General features: G+C 33.4%; 1 protein-coding gene across 1 annotated transcript in view; it reads left to right on the plus strand.

Annotated features, from left to right (window-relative positions):
* The window catches only part of LOC106477272 (death domain-associated protein 6-like), a 46,305-nt gene that overhangs the window by 3,747 nt on the left and 25,294 nt on the right, over window positions 1-17,264 (plus strand). The window contains exons 2-4 of the mRNA XM_013937864.2: window positions 2,280-2,383; window positions 9,438-9,557; window positions 12,609-13,043. Of these exons, the coding sequence (XP_013793318.1) occupies window positions 2,280-2,383; window positions 9,438-9,557; window positions 12,609-13,043 (659 nt within the window). The remainder of the gene's footprint in view (window positions 1-2,279; window positions 2,384-9,437; window positions 9,558-12,608; window positions 13,044-17,264) is intronic.

Raw genomic sequence — 17,264 nt, forward strand, 5'->3', positions numbered from 1 at the left:
CGTTTACTAGATATGTGTTAGCCTTGTATATATAAGACGGTCACAACGTGACGGGACAGTGAATGAGTAATTGAACTGTAGTCAGAGAGAATATTGTTGAGCACGTGAGAAGTTCGTTGTGAATTATAGCGTTTGTTATAGAGCGACTGTTGAAATTAAGTGTATTGCAAAGTTGTATTCAAAGAGAATAAACCAGTTTTATTTAAGAAAGAACTTGTATCAGTAAAGTTCTACCTGCTATGTCCACAGTGGGGAATCGAGCTCTGGATTTTTAGCAAGATTCTTAAGAGCATAATACTTGTAAAGTTTAAACTTAAAAAGCAAGAACTTGGTTCTGTAATTTTCCGTTAAATTCAGTTATTTTTGAGAGTTGAAAAAGTGAAACCAAAGGGCTGATTAATTTTAAATTTAAAGTTTTAATTTTTATCTCTATTCGCAATTTTTACTCCAAATAATTGAATGCTTCCAATTTATTTATCAAAAAAAAAGAGGGATGAAATATTCCATTTATATTATTGGGATCAGTTGTAAGTGTAATCTACATGTTTTATTGGTTTTATCCTAGAAATTTGATGATTCCTTTTCTAAGATTGACATATAATGTACATTGTTTAAACTCACGATTGAAAAACAAAAAACCGCACATTTAGCTAGTGTAAAATAATGAATGATATCTATAAGTAGCATAATTACTTAATCTTTTTTTGTTGTTGTTGTTGTTGAAGTATAATAAGATTAAACATGAGCTATATTTCTTTCTTGTCACACAGATTATCTGTTCATCAACATTATAAGGCCTTGACATCGCCAGTCTACAATGCTTACTTATTGATTTTATAATAGGAAAATCGGAAGTCTCAAGATAAGTCAAAATGTCTTTAAAGCCCAAATTGTATTACTTGTAATTTCTAATAATTTTAAAAACAAAATTCAAAATTTTGAAGGAGGGACCAGTCGTATGTACTATTGTAATTTAGTTTTACGTAAGAAATTTTAAGCTGAACAGTAACTTCAGTTGCTTCTATAATGAATTACCATTCGTTTTTTAAATTAAAATAAATAAAGTTCGCTCATTTTTCGTGACCTTTTTGTTACCCGAATTTATATAACCAAAAATTAATTAGAGGTTACGCTATTGTCAAATAGTTTAAAAAAAACAGCTGCTTGGTTTTTGCCTATGATAAGTATGACTAATTACTTCCGTGACATTGCTTATTAATTCCTATTTTTGAGTATTTTATCTTTGAACTCACTAGAACTTTTATGGGCCCGGCATGGCCAGGTGGTTAGGGCACTCGGCTCGCAATCTTATAATGTTATAATGTGACGCTCAATTCAATTTTTCCTTAAGAAAGGGTAACTCAATAAATGGCAGTTGGCGATGTTGACTAGCTGCCTTCTCTCTAGTTTATGGCATCTAAATTAGGAACGGCTAGCATAGATAACTCGCGAGTAGCTTTTCGCAAAATTCTGACAAACAAAAAACATGCCATGCAGTTATTAATCGCCCTACAGCCAATGAAACGATAAAAACCCTATAACCTGAGAGCTTTCGAAAAGTGGACCTTCTTTCTTCAGTGGCAAACTAGCGCTTGGGTTATCAGGTTTTTATCGTTTTATATTAAGACTTTATGAACCAACGTGTTTTTCTGACATCTTTAATAAGCATGACTTGGTCTAGTATTGAGCAATTGTAAAGTTATGTTTCTCTGGTCGTTTGTGAAGCACTTTTAAATTAGTGCAACTGTTTAATGTGGCGCAGTATACAGTGGTGTCATAAAGTACAAAAACCTCAGTCATATGTTTCTACTAATGAAATAATTGGTATTCTAGTCAATTTCCATTCATATTTATATGTGACTCATATTAACATATCACACGAATTTCTGACATTGTTTTACATTAACATGATGCAAACTATGAATTTTTGGATTCACAGTCTGGGCATGTTAACCAAAAGGCTATTCTCGTACCAAGAATATACATAGAAATACTTAGTGTGAAATAAATAAGTAAAATAATTACAGAAAATTATAAAATAAAATAAGCCCATTCGCTTTTTTCATCTTATTTTTATTTCATTATTATTATTAGATTACTCCATGTTTTTTCATGGCATACACAAATCATTCAATATTTTACATTATATGCTTGGTAAAAAGTTTAATATAAAATTTAATTTTTATACTGATATGAAGTACATGTTTTTTTGTCTTATTGTTGTTGTTGCTTTTTCATAAAATTTATATTTATATTAATAATTGTTTTTCTACCGTTAGATGGCAATAACCTTTTTGTGGTCAAGATGGCGGTATCTTACAACAAAGCAAAAGTTCCTGTTATTGTTCTTGATAGCGATTCCGAAGAAGAACGAATTATTCAAGTAAATCTGTTGTATTTCTTAAATGATTAAATTAAAATAACAAAGCGATTGTAAATTTTTTGTTCAAAATTTAAATTGTTTTCAAAAACAATTAGATTAAATTGACTTGAAGTTAGTCTTAGTGTTACCTTATTAATACTGTAGTCTCTATCCCAAATATCGGACCTTTATTCTTTCTTCAAACACATTTTAACTTCACACATTGTATAACGGCGTTGTATTACTATTACTGTTAGTACAACGGTAAGTGACAAATTGTATAAAAAAAAGATTACCTAAACTGATATTTGGCCTAGATATTACTCGTATTATTCGATTTATTGTTAATGTTGTATTGCCATTTGACAATATGTTTTTGTTAATGATAATATTGCAATTGTACAGTTTACGGAATGGTATTATGCTACTTGGGGCAAGATAGTATTAACGCCTAGGGAGTTTCCATCGATACGGAAACCTATCTCTCTAATCTAGGGCTAGGCTATTCTTATGTAAAGTCTGGTCACGTGACAATTTGACCCTGCATTTCGTAATATTGTGGCTCCCAAATTCAAAGTTAGCGTCACTATTTATTTCCCATTTCAAAGAATAAGAAAAGTCTATTGAAAGATAAGGTTTTTATATAGACTTTATTTCTACTATTTACACTGAAAAAAACCCAGCATATATATAATTCATTAATATTCCAACTTCCCAATTTCTAAACTACTTATTAATTTTACAAAAAAATGAATAAACTTGTTAGATACAGCATAGAAATATATCTTGCTAAACCTACTTGTACTACTTACATGGAAACAAAATATTTTGTAATGGCATAACAGTATACAAATAACTCAAACATGATGATTATCTCTGTTATTTACTATTCACACAGAAATTATTTTGAATCAATGATGATGGGGAAGTTTTGATGATGTAGTTATTACATGACCAGTTTCTCTACAGATAGCTTAGATTGATGGGATGCAGTTTCATATCAGTAATCATCTCTTACGGACTAATGAGGCAGTTGTTTTTCTTTGCTCTTTTTGTTTAGAAATATTCCTTGTCAAGAGTATGATTTATCAATTTCATGGATAAAAACACTAGCTTATTTCGTTTGATTTGTAAATGTGTGAATTTTTTAAAAATATATAAGGATTATTATTAGAAAATTAATAGGTATACATTAACTGATAAGTATCTCTTATGGAAAAGTTATATAACTTGTGGACAATAAGGGTTCATTTAGACTTTGGTCTTTCAAGACTTTTTGTATACTCATTATTGAGAAAAGTAGAAATTTAAACCCACCCAATAAATCATCAATTCCGACCTTACCTCCTTTTACAAAAGGCTTTCTCGACTTGTACTGCCTTCTATTAGTGCAACTTTTCTCTCACCACTAGCCTTGCTACTCCCACTTGTTACTGCATACAAACATGCAGTAGGATCATGCAGCAAGCTACCACCAATAGGAGTGTGACACTACCTGTATTGTAACTAGTGCTCTCTCTAATCATGCACATGTTAATCACTTCTTGATTGGCAGTCCTACTGGTTAGGTTTGTTTTTCGCTCATGGTTTACTTAACATATCCATGTGCCTTTATTTTCATGAATTTCTACTTCAGTTAATTTGTTATTCTACATTTTTGTCTTGTTTCTTGTAAAGTTACGATTTATTTTATCTTCTCTTTCAAGTTTGTGGGTTATACATTCACAGTTTTGGGTGGTTATGGAATGACTACTCTTACTGCAGCAGTGGAATTACTAACGATGTCCAATGGGTCGAAACAACAATACTCGGCCCATGAAGTGACAACTCTGGTCCATCTAGAGTTGACCAGTTTCATGCAACAATCAGAACATTGTGATGATTATCCTCACAAGGTTTTCAGTGATTGTGAAGTTTTGGATTTGGATAGACGTTTTTCCCTTCCTGAATATGCCCCTCCCCCAGTTACTATGGATGGGATGATCATGTTTTTGATTATCACCATTTCAACTTCCCTTGTTTGGTGTTGCTTCTCCCTTTGTGGGGATCAGACCCCAATTATTCAATTACATTTTCCTGTATTTGTCTTATTCTGACCACCCTTCTATGGTCAGGGGTGGTGGGGCCAGACTACTTCATTTTTGGAGGTCCTTGGGGGTTGATCCATGGGTTCTGCAAGTCATTTCAGTAAGTCTGGTTCTCTACTTCCATTCATCTTCCCTGTTGTTTCACACTCCCATTCCCACCTTTATTACTTTTCTGATCCCGCCCACTTCCTTTACTCAGTCAGGACTTTCCACAGGTATGACATGTATTGCTCCCTTCTGTGCTTCCTGAGTCTGTTTGTTTCTTCCATGAAATCTTTATTCTTCCCATGACCCTTTTCCTATTACCCTTCTGTATTGAGATCACTTGGCATTTTCTTTCCTTTTTTCCTGACAATTTTCACCTTTTTCATGATTTCTTCCCATCAGATCCATCACCTTACCATGTCCCATGCTGCACATTTCCACCTTCCCTTGGGAGACATCATCAGTGCTGTAACTGTTTGTCTGTGGTGGTAAGTACTTGGTTCTTTTTTCTTTGCAGGAGCCTTTAACACATATTTGGATCCCACTCTGTAGCTAGTGTTGCCTGATCAGGTATACTTACTCTTTAAATCTACACTGTATAACATGTGAGCATGCTAGATGACTGTGACATTGAGCTTCTTCCTACCGCAGACCTTATGTACCATTCCATATGCTGCCACGTGTTGGTTGATTGACTCCTTCAACATATTCTATATGCTTTCAAAATACAATATTATAATACTTGTCTAAGTCATATTATGCTCACCATTTGAGATGGGATATTCTGCAGGACCGCTCGTAGGTATACCTTTTAGTGTTTTGCTTAATAAATATGTTTGTCCCGGATTGTATAGTCCTGTACTAATATGAGTAAAGCAGACAGAGATTACTACCCATCTCCGATTATCCATGGTATTTGAGGCTCTTCCTACTCTGGACATGATGTACAATTCCATATGTTGCCAGGTGTTGGGCAATGTACTCTGTAAACTTGATCATTCTGCTTTTCAAAATAAGGTATTGCGGTCACCTATTGCATTGTCTCTGGTGCTGCAATCCTCCGGACTCTCCAACGCACTTCCCCTCCCCTTCTTTTAGTGGAACATGAGAGTCCTAGCTGCTGGGATGGTCGACCATGGAGGCCTGTCCTCTTGGGTGTGCACAGTTCCACTCAGTTTGAGAGTAGTGTGGTGGTGGCATTCTGCAGGCATCAGTGGTGTGATGCCCTTCCTACTGTGGACTTGATGTACAATTCCAGATGCTGCCAGGTTTTGGATGAAGAACTCTGCCATATATATATTGCAGTTTGCCTCTCTGGCTGAGAAACCCTCCTTCCCACTGTTCTCCAGATGTTGGTTCTCATGGATTGGATGCTGGTTGGAGATGAATCAGCCAAATAAGTCCTCACATGTGTTTCACTGGTACCCTCCTCCTAGTGTGACCTGGATGATAAATTCCCAAGGCTGCCAAGTTTTGGACTGGAGATGCAACCCCAAATTTGCAGTCCCACTTTCTACTGTCTGCTGGATTTCAGTTCTTGGTGGATCTGGTGTAAAACTGAACCCACAACTGATGGTCCAAATTTGGGAGCTTGCCATGAAAGTCACAAGGGGCGGACTGATCCGAAGCCCACAGGGAACTAGGCATACCAGTGCTATCACTCAACGAGGCGACAAAACACAGTGTAAAACCAAACATAAGGAGATGGGGGTAAAAGCAAGGTAGAGAGGTAGAAACAAGCAATAAGGAAGGACGTGGGTCAAAATAACTATGGCAAAAGATAAAGCATCACACACCTGAGATATAACCTCTGATAAAGCCAACAAGTGCTGAACAGAATCCTCAGGAAGGTGTGGGAAGGCACAGTGAACTCCGGGGTGTGAAAGAAAATCAAAATTTTGTCAGCCTGCACCTGTACAAGGCTCGAAAAGTACAGGAAGAAGAAGGAGACAACGACCATTCCATATAATGCTCCATCTCCCGACGAACAAAGGCCGAGAAATCCCCCAACGGGTCGCCCGCACTTGTGGCTGAAAGTGCAGTAACAGATGAGTGATATACACCCAAAGTGATAACAGCAACTTCAGAATTCATGCTAGATACTAAAGAAGCTAAAAATGCATAGCAAACACAGGTAAATCAAAAGCTCTCAAATAAAAGAGAAATGAAATGAAGTTGAACTAAGTTAAATAAAGTTAAACTACTTCTAGGATTAATCAGTGGTCTAAAGAAAGATGTCTACATTTGAGCATTGCCAAATGAGAAGTGATAGTTCGGTAGTGGTGCATAGAGGGAGTCACGTGCATCACATGATAGTAGTGCTATCCTATTGGTGGAGATTTGATGCATTATGATTTGCATGAGAGACATGCTAGAACTTTGGATTCCAACAGAGGGATGTAGAAGGCTTGTGGCATGTGTAAAGAAAAAAGTTTGCATATAAAGGGCAGCACAAAACAAGAAATGCTAATCTTGTGAGAAGAGGGAAGTACCTATTGGAAATACATTTTTGTATAGGAAAATTATAACTTCCCAATGTTGCCAGATTTTGGACTGGAGATGAATACCCACCTGTGCTCTTCTCTTTCCTACAATCTGCTGGATGTCAGTTCTTGGTGAATCTGGTGTTGGAGGTGCACACATGCAGAGATGGGTTTTTGGTATAGGAGTTCCTCTTCCCTGCCAGTACCCATTTTTTAGATGAAAGGTAGATGACCCTCTTCCCACCATGGACCTTATGTACCATTCCAAATGCTATCAGGTGTTGGTTTAGGTCAAACTCCCATTTATGGTCTGTTGCACCCTAGCCACTACACTAGGAGGTCCCATTATTTTTGTATTTTTTTTTGGGACCCCTTCAAATTCCCACCATTTACATTTTGGCAACACATTTCTAAAAGGCAAAGAGTATACATGGCTCAGAAATGGTGTGGTCTTCCACTGGTGTGTTGTTTTTAATTATTCTCACACCTTGTGGTCTTCCTTTAGGCACTTCCTAAACAGGATCATTTTCTCACCGGCCCTTCACCAGTTCAGTCTGGGATTCTAGCTTTTTGTGAGAAGGAGTAAGATATCATATCATAAGTTAACATTTTCCAAAAATGAAGATGTATTTCCAATAGATACTTATCTCCTGTCACATTTCCCACCTGTCCTCCCTCTTCCGGGGTGATTTGGTTTGGTTAGTTTTGACCAATCATTAACATGTGCATGATTAGAGAGGCGTCTAGTTATGATAGATGTAGTGTTGCACTTCTATTGGTGGAGGGTTGTTGCATGATCATTTGCAAGTTAGTATGCTGTAATAAATGGGAGTAGCAAGGCTCTTGCCAAGCAAAAAAATTGTGCCTACAGAGGACAGTGATCAGAGGTAAGTAGCTATCAGAAATACATTTTCAGTTTAGGAACATGTTAATCTCCCCCCTCTTAAACTTTTTAAAGTGATGGCCTCCAGTACTGTCAAAGGTATCTGATTCCACAAGCCATGTACTCTGTTAGAAAAATAAACTGCCATAACTGGAATCTAGCCTTTATTTTCTATTTTGTAAACTTGTGTCATCTTGTATTATCTTCAGAATACAAAGTAAAGTAGCTTATTGATTTTACTCATTTTTGAGGTTCTAGGATGTGCAGTGAATTTACAACATTATTTATATACATATCAAAAATTTATTGGGTATAACTTTCATAAAAAAGTAATTTGTGTTTTTTAACCAGTTAAGCATTTATTTTGTCCATAAATTCAATGTAGATACTTCACAGTCAAATGAAGTGTGTGAAAGTTATCCTCTGTGTGAGAATGTTTGGCATTCATTTCATGATGTTGGCAAATATGTATATCTTATTAGTGTTAAATGTTTTATTATTTACTTATACTCTTACATAGAGAATTATTTTATTATTTCTTACTACACTGAAATATCACACTTAGTCATAAATTATTGATTTTATCTTTAACAATTATTACAACTTTCACTATTCCAATCAAATATTTAAACTAATGTTTTAAGTATGATACATAAATATAAATGCCAAATTGATGATTTTGTACTGATAAAAGTATTTAAACATTTTTTGATATTATTCAGTAACTTTTATTGTTTTATATTTTTGTTGACTAACTTCAACAACTCTGTTTACAATCTTTAGATAGGGTTGAAAATTCATAAGCTAAAAAGAATGAGAACCAAACACTCAAATTATTCAAAGAATAAATTATCATTGGACAAAAACTATAAAGTTCTATATCAACTTTTTTTATATATTTAGAAGAAGAAAAAAGAGGAACACATATTGGTCAAAAGACATTTTGGGATATACTTAAGTAAAATATTAAAAAGAAAGCACAGGCAAAAGAAAAACATATGAATAAATTAAAAAGGAATGAAAAAATGGCCTTTACTTCTAGCTTTAAGCAAATCCTGCTGTCCTTAATCTTTACCTCAGTGTCTTTTGTATTGATCAAACCAGAAATCTTGTTTAGAATGCATGTATTGTCTTCACCCACTGCTGTGTCTTTTTTGTTCCCCCTACATTCGTAGATAATTATTTGTGTACTAGCTGGAGTACCCAACCATTGGATGGGTGAAATAAAAACTCGTTTGTAACAAATGCCCCCCCCCCCCCCCACTATGACCTTCCTCATGTCATCCTGTATCACCTTGTTAAGTTTGGTGCCAATTGATCAAGAAATGTAGAAGTTTAAAGAACAGACACACACACAGACATATTGACATTTATTTATATATATGTTGATATATATCTGTATGTGTGAAAATGTCCATTTTTCGAAGACTTACCATAAATGTATCTTGGGTTCTTGTAATTTATGGAAACTGTAAACTTTTTATTGGGTTGCATGTATTTTCCTTAACTAGGTGTTGAATATTAATTTGTTCCTAATAATGTAATTTTAGTTTTTCTTCAAAAATTAATATCTATAGAGAATAATAGGTTAAACTCTTTATGAAGGTTCAGCTTGAAAATCAAGTTTATTTTAACAGTATGATTCTACTTTACCTGCCCAGCCAAAACTGCTTATAAAAAAAGAAGTATCCAAAGAGAAAGCCAACAGTAAGAAAAATGTGGAAGAATTGGACACTAACAACAAATGTCTTGAAAAGGTAAGCTCTAAGTAAAATTATTTAAAATACCTTTTATCCATGATAGGAAATTAAGAAGTTAAAATGAATATTTTCAGCAGGAAATTATACTACTGGCTAAAAATAAAGTAAACCAGTATTGTGATATTTCTGTAAAAACCCATGTTCAACATTAATGGTTGCTTGAAAAGTATTTTTGGTGTACAAAACTTGAAGATAGCTTTTATATGCGGAAACATATGTTAGCTGAGTTCTTGCACAGATCTTAAGATATAACATTGGTAAATGGAAACATCAGCACATGTAGATATGTAGATCTTGAAAGTCGAGTTGTTAAAAACTTGAAAATAGCATTGATAACTGGACCAATTGTTGGTTGAGATGTTGCAAAGGAAATATCTGGTGAAGCTTTTCCAGAGACACTAACCATAGCAGAACCATCTGGAAAATGATCTATAGGAAATAGCACAGCTTATAAAATGAGTCAAATCAACATAGGCTGGTAAGGCAATCACTGATTGGCATGTCCTTAAGCCAATCAGGAAATGTCAGAGACCTACTGAAGGATGTGTAGATTGTATAGGAATTCTTTTTTGGTGGCAAAGGACAGGTTTATGTGTTTTAATAAAGGTGGCTTCCAAAATATAGAGATGATGGTTGCCTGATTGCCTAGGATAAGTAAAAGCCTGATTCAGACAACTCTTTCCAAATTTGTATGTGTATTTTATGTTGGTGCATAAAATAATAGTAATAATAGACTAATAATTTCTTGACCCTAATACACTTTTGCATTGCATTTGTACATATGATAATGTAAGAAATCAGCTTCTCAGCAAAATATGTTGTTTTATCAGCATGCTATTTTGACTGGCATATGAAAAAGTAGTCTTTTTTTTCATTAAAAATGAATTACATTTAAGGTGTGTTTTATGGTACCACAAAATAATTTCTCTCTGTTGTTCTTTTTGAAAGTAACAATATAACTGTCTTTAAAGTAATAGAGAAATATATTTTTTTTTAAATACAGATTAAATTAACATTTGACAATGAAAAGTGTGCATGTAATAATTACAATAATAGCTATTGTTAGGATATTTTGTGGGAATTTGTGTAGTTATTGGTTTGTTGTTAATAATACCAAATTATGTTCCAAGGATAATTTAAAGATATGCTATGGCCCAAAAGTTCATGTAATAACTAAAAGTTGAAGGTCTTTTGAAACTAGACAGGGTAATAGTAAAAATTTAGACTTTGGGGATAAATCACCTTAAAAATCTTTTGTTTTATATTCTTGGTGATGTGTTGAACAAATGTTCTTGTTCGAATCAGGAACAAGCTTGTTGGTAATGACAAACTAATATATGCTTGTTTGTGGATTGAAAACAGAAAGTTTGTTTAAAATGTTGCCATGTAAAAAAAAATTAAATCAAAACATTTTTATGGTGCTAAAGCTCATTTTATCACCTTCAAATTTTGTTTTAGTTTTTTCATTTGCTGATTTATAATACACATTTCAAAAATGTATTAAATTTTATTATTATTACCAATGTTATCTGAAATAGTATAGTATACAGAATTTCATAAGTATTTTACTTCTTAACTGCTTATTATAGAGAAGCATAAATAGAAAACACAGTTTTGTAATCAGTGTTCTTTTATACATTTTCTCTAAACTCGTGTTGTTTCAAAAAAATTTTTGTGTTGCAAGTTGTATTTTTATATAGTTTATGTATTATATATTTATACAAAAAAAGCAAGTGTCTTAATTGTAGGATAAAATTGTAACAACCCTTGGAACAAAAAACTCATCTTTAATATTCAGTGCTCCTGTATTCCTCAAATATTACTGCTGAACTGTAAGAGAATTCAGTAGTAATAATGGCCAGTCATGTAAATGGCATACTATTATTCACATACCTAATTTAATTTAGGTTACAATATGGTGAGTTAAAAATGATTTAAAATCCATACAAGTATTGCTGTGATAAGACATTTCTTTATGTAACTTCATGACACTTTTTCTCAGTTTTTAAAAAGTAGTTACAAGATATAAAATTCATGTTACATATATCTAAAATTGTTGGAATACTATCATATGAACATTTGTTACAGAAACTAGACTAGATATTAGATCATTATTTTACCCTAAATTTTAATATGTTACTGATATAAAGATAGCAAAGACCTCATCTTTAAGCCATTTGGTAATAATGTGTTTTATAACTGCTGAACTATTTGTAGAACCACTGGCTCCTATCAAAAAATTTGTTTAATTACAATATTGTAAACATGAGTAACTATTTAAAAAATTATGATAACTTCCTCAGTGATTGCACTACATATTTGGTTATGGAAGAATTATGTAAATTTCAATTTTAAAGTAAGTTCTGGCCAATAGAAATAAGTTGCCTGTTATTATTTTAATCATTTTCTTGAATTCTCTTATCATAAAAGTCCAAAATAAGGGTAGAGTGAGCACTGGTTTTATTGAATAAGTACACGAAACAACATATTTTTATGAATAAATATCAACCTATATTTGAACATCTTATATTTTTCTTAATTCTATCATAAGTACAAATAGTGATATTACTGATTTATCTATATTTATGCAGGGGCATAGCCAGCACTACAGGGTTGGAGGGGTCATTTTATTCAAAAATAAATGTGAAAGTTTTCTTCTGTACAAAGGATTCAACTAACTTTCTTCAAAGTTGAGTGTTTATTTTAAAAAATAACCAGAAATTGGGACTTTTGGGTCTTTTGTAGAGTATTGGGGTGGTCATTCTACTCCCTCACTTGGTTATGACCTTATTTATATAAATAATCTATGTTACAGTATATATCAGTTCAATGATTCATTATAACTTATTGGTATATCACTATAGAAACAAATACAAATTCTGTCTTTGTATTTTAATTTTCAAGCACAATTCTTCACATCTTCATTGTCTCCTTTGTTTTGTTATTGTGGATAGATATACTTAAAATAGTTTAGAGAAAATTTGTAATTGTACATTGAATTCTGTTGATAATTGTTCATTTGATGCTATTTTCTTTTGTTTTTACTAGTTCATTGCAGCCTGTACTCCCTTCATGAATGAAAGTAAAGAGTTACAGATCTTACAAAATCTGAAGCATCTCACTAAACATGTTAGGACAGACTACTTGCAGTCTTCTGAATTTCTAAACTTTATTGTCTTACAAACTAAGAAGATTCAAACTGACAAAAAAGATGTTTTTGTAAGGATAAAAGAAGTGTTTGAGGAGCTAAAGGCTTACAAATTCAAAAAATCTGTAAAGAAACAAGATGAACAACAACTCTCATCTAGTTCCCATGGCAACATCCAGAATCCTTCCCATACCAGGGTACAGGAAATATCTAGAATTGTAGATACAAATTCTGACTCTTCTGATACAAAATTAAGTGAGGTGTCTGCTACAGGCTCAAAAGAAAAGGAAAGGCGAAAAGAAAAACATGTGAGGAAACTAGAAAAACTGTTAGAGGTACGTTTTAAAAAATTTGAATGTTTGTTTTTGTATAATTTTGCATGAAAATAGTACAGAGAATGCTAGATACGTTTTTGTGAGAAAAAAATTAAAGATTTGTTTAAGCAACTAAAAACACACACAAGTAGGTGTATATGTAAGACATCAGATTAGGTTTTTTGTTTTAATAAAGTGTTCCTAAAAATGTTTATACATAAAATGTGTTAAATGGACCACCTCAACACTTTGTAATAATAATTCCTTCATAGTTTTGTATGAAAAACAATCTTTAAAATTAGTCACATATCCAATGTCTTAAATTATGGTGATTTGTCCTCTGTCAATATCTGAACTTTCCATCTGTTCTTGTTATTTATTACCATATGTTGTTTTATTATCACCTTCACCTTTCTGTCTGTATCTTATAAGTAATATTCATAGGTACAAAGTTTTTTGGTATTGTTGTAAGCTATATTCTCAATGTTTTAATTTAGATATTTGCCAGAAGATGCATGACATTGATATTGAGAAAGTTCATGAAAATTAAGAGTTGAGAATCTTCTTGTAGTACGTAGATACAAGGGTATTGTACAAATTTGAATAGCCAGTGATGAATGAGCAGTTGACACGTACTTAAGGAGTAATCAATGAGTAATTCAGTTCAATATCAGAAAAATTATACAATGTTAATATTGGTAGTTATTGCATCTATTCTGCTATTCAGTTACTCAGTGAGTTAATTGTTTGTTTATTAAACAAAGCTAAATAAAATCGTAAATAATATTCAACGTTAAACTGGTACACAATTAAAAACATTTTATTTAGGCCTATCTATGGCTTTCAAAAAGTTGACGAATCTACATGTTTCAACATCCACTCCTGAGGATGATGTTGTAACATCGAAACATGTAGTCGTCAACTTTCTGAAGGCCTTAGATAAGCCTAAATAAAACGTCTGTAATAGAAATTGGTAAATGCAAAGATTAAACCATCAACACCTCTTTCTGCAGCTGCCTAAAAATTCCAACCTAAAACACCCTTTACCATAAAATATTGGTTAGGAGAATGTATTTGGTCAACACTACTGTTATGCCATTTTACTGCAGAACTCTCCTGGACTACTCAAGCCATGTCACTACCAAATCCAGTTTCAGAATTTAGCTGGCCAGTTCAACAGTGAACAGTGAATAACAAATTACTCATCTTGTTGCCCAGTTAAAAGTGTCAGCTTTGATGACTTATTTAATCTTTAAATTGAGAGCCATAACAACTGTCAAACATTAGTGACTACTACCTTATCCAACAGGTTTGGAGTGACACACCAGAAGAAAGTAGCCACAGTAAAGTTCTAATACAGTTATGGAGGAAATAAGAGCCTTTAGCTGAACTGGATTTGGGAAAGCTTGCCAAATTATCTTACCTGGATGCCCCATCTAAAGTGATGGATTTTTTGGCACATGACCAACTTTTAGATGCCATAACAAACAAGGATATGAAAATTAGGTTTCAGCAAAATAGATGTACATGTTTAAGAAAGCTCTCGATCTTGAATCTATTAAAGTACTGAAACATCAACTTCCCCTGATGATAATTCTAGAAGAATTGAAAATATTAGTTAGACAGCTATTTACACAAAATGGAGGAACCACAAGACAATTGATGTTTCATGTGTAACTTGAAGGGACATATTGCCAGGTACTGCAGACAAAAGCTTGTAGGGAATAACTCTTTCCAAAGGATGTTGGTAAAAGGTAAATGCTATAAATTTGGGAAGCATGGCCATTAAAGCTGAGACTGTATGAATCAACAGCTGTTAATACACCAAGGAGACTAAGGATTGGTCTTCTAAGTCCAACCGAATCAAAGGAAGAACAAAGAAGTAATCATACATAAAACAGGAATTAGCTTGATTTATGGGTTGAATTTCAGTTGAGAATACTTCGTTTTTCCTAAGTAAGACAAGGAGTTTATTATTTTGATGAAAGCAGTCCACAAGTCCATAGGTTTATTGATGTAAAACCTTGTAATATATAGATCAACACAGGCTCTACAGTGACAGTAGTTTGGCCTTATTTGGTAAGGAAAGGTGGGAAAACACCTGCAATGACGAAAAAAGAAGAGGGATTGATGCAAACAATTAGAGAACATGAAGTTCCAGTAAGAAAGTTAGAAGAAGCTTTTTTATACTTCATGATGTGTGGCTAACTGGCATTGAGTAAGAGTGAATATTGGGAACTGATGTAATATATAGATGCATGTGTGAGATTAGGGTATCTTCAAATAGCTTCACAGTCTGTGACCAAAAAATCCATGTGCACTACATGGCACTTACATCACAAAACATTGAACTTCCAGTGATAACAAGGAAAGCAGCTATTCTCCCACTAAGAGGTGAAGTACTCGTGCCAGAACTTAGAAAGAATGAATATGCATTTAGTAATTGGGGCAGAGTGGAATCAAACACTCCGCCATGTCCTAAGAGAATGGTAGTTGGAAGAACTCTTGTGATTCTGAAGAACAAAGATGCCACACCAGACTACCCAGGAAAGACTTAAATCAGCCAGTGATAAAATGAAAGTTGCTGTGATGTTAATTCTGGACTGGATTCCATAGAAGTGACATTGTTTAACTATAAAATCCAAGTCACAAAAAAATGACAAACTCCACAGTTAAGCAGGTGTTGAGAAGGGCTATTTGTTTTGCTGAAAAGAATCAGTGATGTAAGGACAGACAGTCCAAGTCAAAGGTCAATTCACTATGGTCATCTTTGGAAATAAGTCTGTGACTAAACAGCTAACTATGTAATTTCAGAGAATAAGTTGCCTGTGGAAAAGCCCAGGATTCCTGTTGAAACCACTTTAAGTGAATAACCAATGATAGAGCCACCAGTGGATTTGCTTGACCACTTACCAAAGGAGAACCCCTCCAGTGACAAGACAGCAAAGGACAAGAGGCCATCCCAACTGTATATCATAACCCTTGAAAAAGAAAATCACCTAAATTATCCGGTGAATGGACAGTTCAGTGTACTGTTTTATTCATGTATTAGAATTGTTCCAAGAAGGGGGCAGCATTGTGAGCTATATTTTCAATGTTTTAATTTACAATGTTGCTTGAAGGTACATGGTTAAGATCAAGAAAGTCCATGAAAGTTAAGAATCAAGAATCGTCATGGAATATGTAGCAACAATGGTATGACATAAGTACAAGTAATCAGTTAATCAGTACTAAACAAGAGTTCAGTGTCAGTCAATGAATGAGCATTTATTGAGTAATCAACAAGTAAAGTCAGTTCAGTGGGAAGAGGGTTATTGCATCTATTCTGCTATTCTACTCAGTGAATTATATGTTTGTTTATCGATCAAAGCTAAATAATTTAAGCATAGGTACTGTTAATCTCAAAATTTATGTTGAAATGTTGTATTTGAAGTTAGACCTACAAGTGAATGTAGCTATAGCAAATGTGTATTGAAGAAATAAACTGATTTATTATCACAGCATGGGCTGAATTTGATGTTATTTTTACAAAATAATTCAAGAAGTAATTCCCATTGTTTGGTTTTGACATATAGTCCCTTACTCACTACTAATAAACTAAAAGGATAAGCTATGAATTCAGCAAAGCTAGTCTGTTGCAGCAGAAGTTGCAAATCAAAGAATGTATTAGGTCTCTAATCTATCTTTGCTGAAGTATATAAGTAGAAAGAAAGTAAGTATAGTATAGAAGCTACTTTTTTCAAAAGAAAATTTAATCAAAACCAAAAACTACACAAAAAATCAAGTTGAAATTTGTGCACAAAAGGAGTTCGGGAGTTGAAACTTTATAATTTTGGTGATAGTAGAGATCCTAATCTCTCATAATGTTATTGAAAATGTTTTGAATGAAGTAAGAACTTTTCTCAGCATTTAATATAATGTCAGATTTTGTGATATTTGTCCATAAAATGTTTACAAAATTCATAAAGTAACTTTGATGTATTTAATAGAACATGTTAAAAGAAACTGTTATTTTATACTGAATGATGAATTATGTTATTAACAGAGATGAAAGTCTTCCGGATATATCCGGAAATCCGGATATTTCTAAAAAATCCTGAAAACCTCCGGTTTTCTTCCGGAGAAACACATTTTTTAAAATTATTTATCGGATTTTGGTGTTCCATGCCATAGATAAGCGTTTATGCAATCGCGCGGTTTGTTTACATTCGTTGACAGGGCGCCGCCATTTTGTAGTCTCGC

Source organism: Limulus polyphemus, unplaced genomic scaffold, assembly GCF_000517525.1.
Source record: "Limulus polyphemus unplaced genomic scaffold, Limulus_polyphemus-2.1.2 Scaffold164, whole genome shotgun sequence".
Lineage (NCBI taxonomy): Eukaryota > Metazoa > Arthropoda > Merostomata > Xiphosura > Limulidae > Limulus > Limulus polyphemus.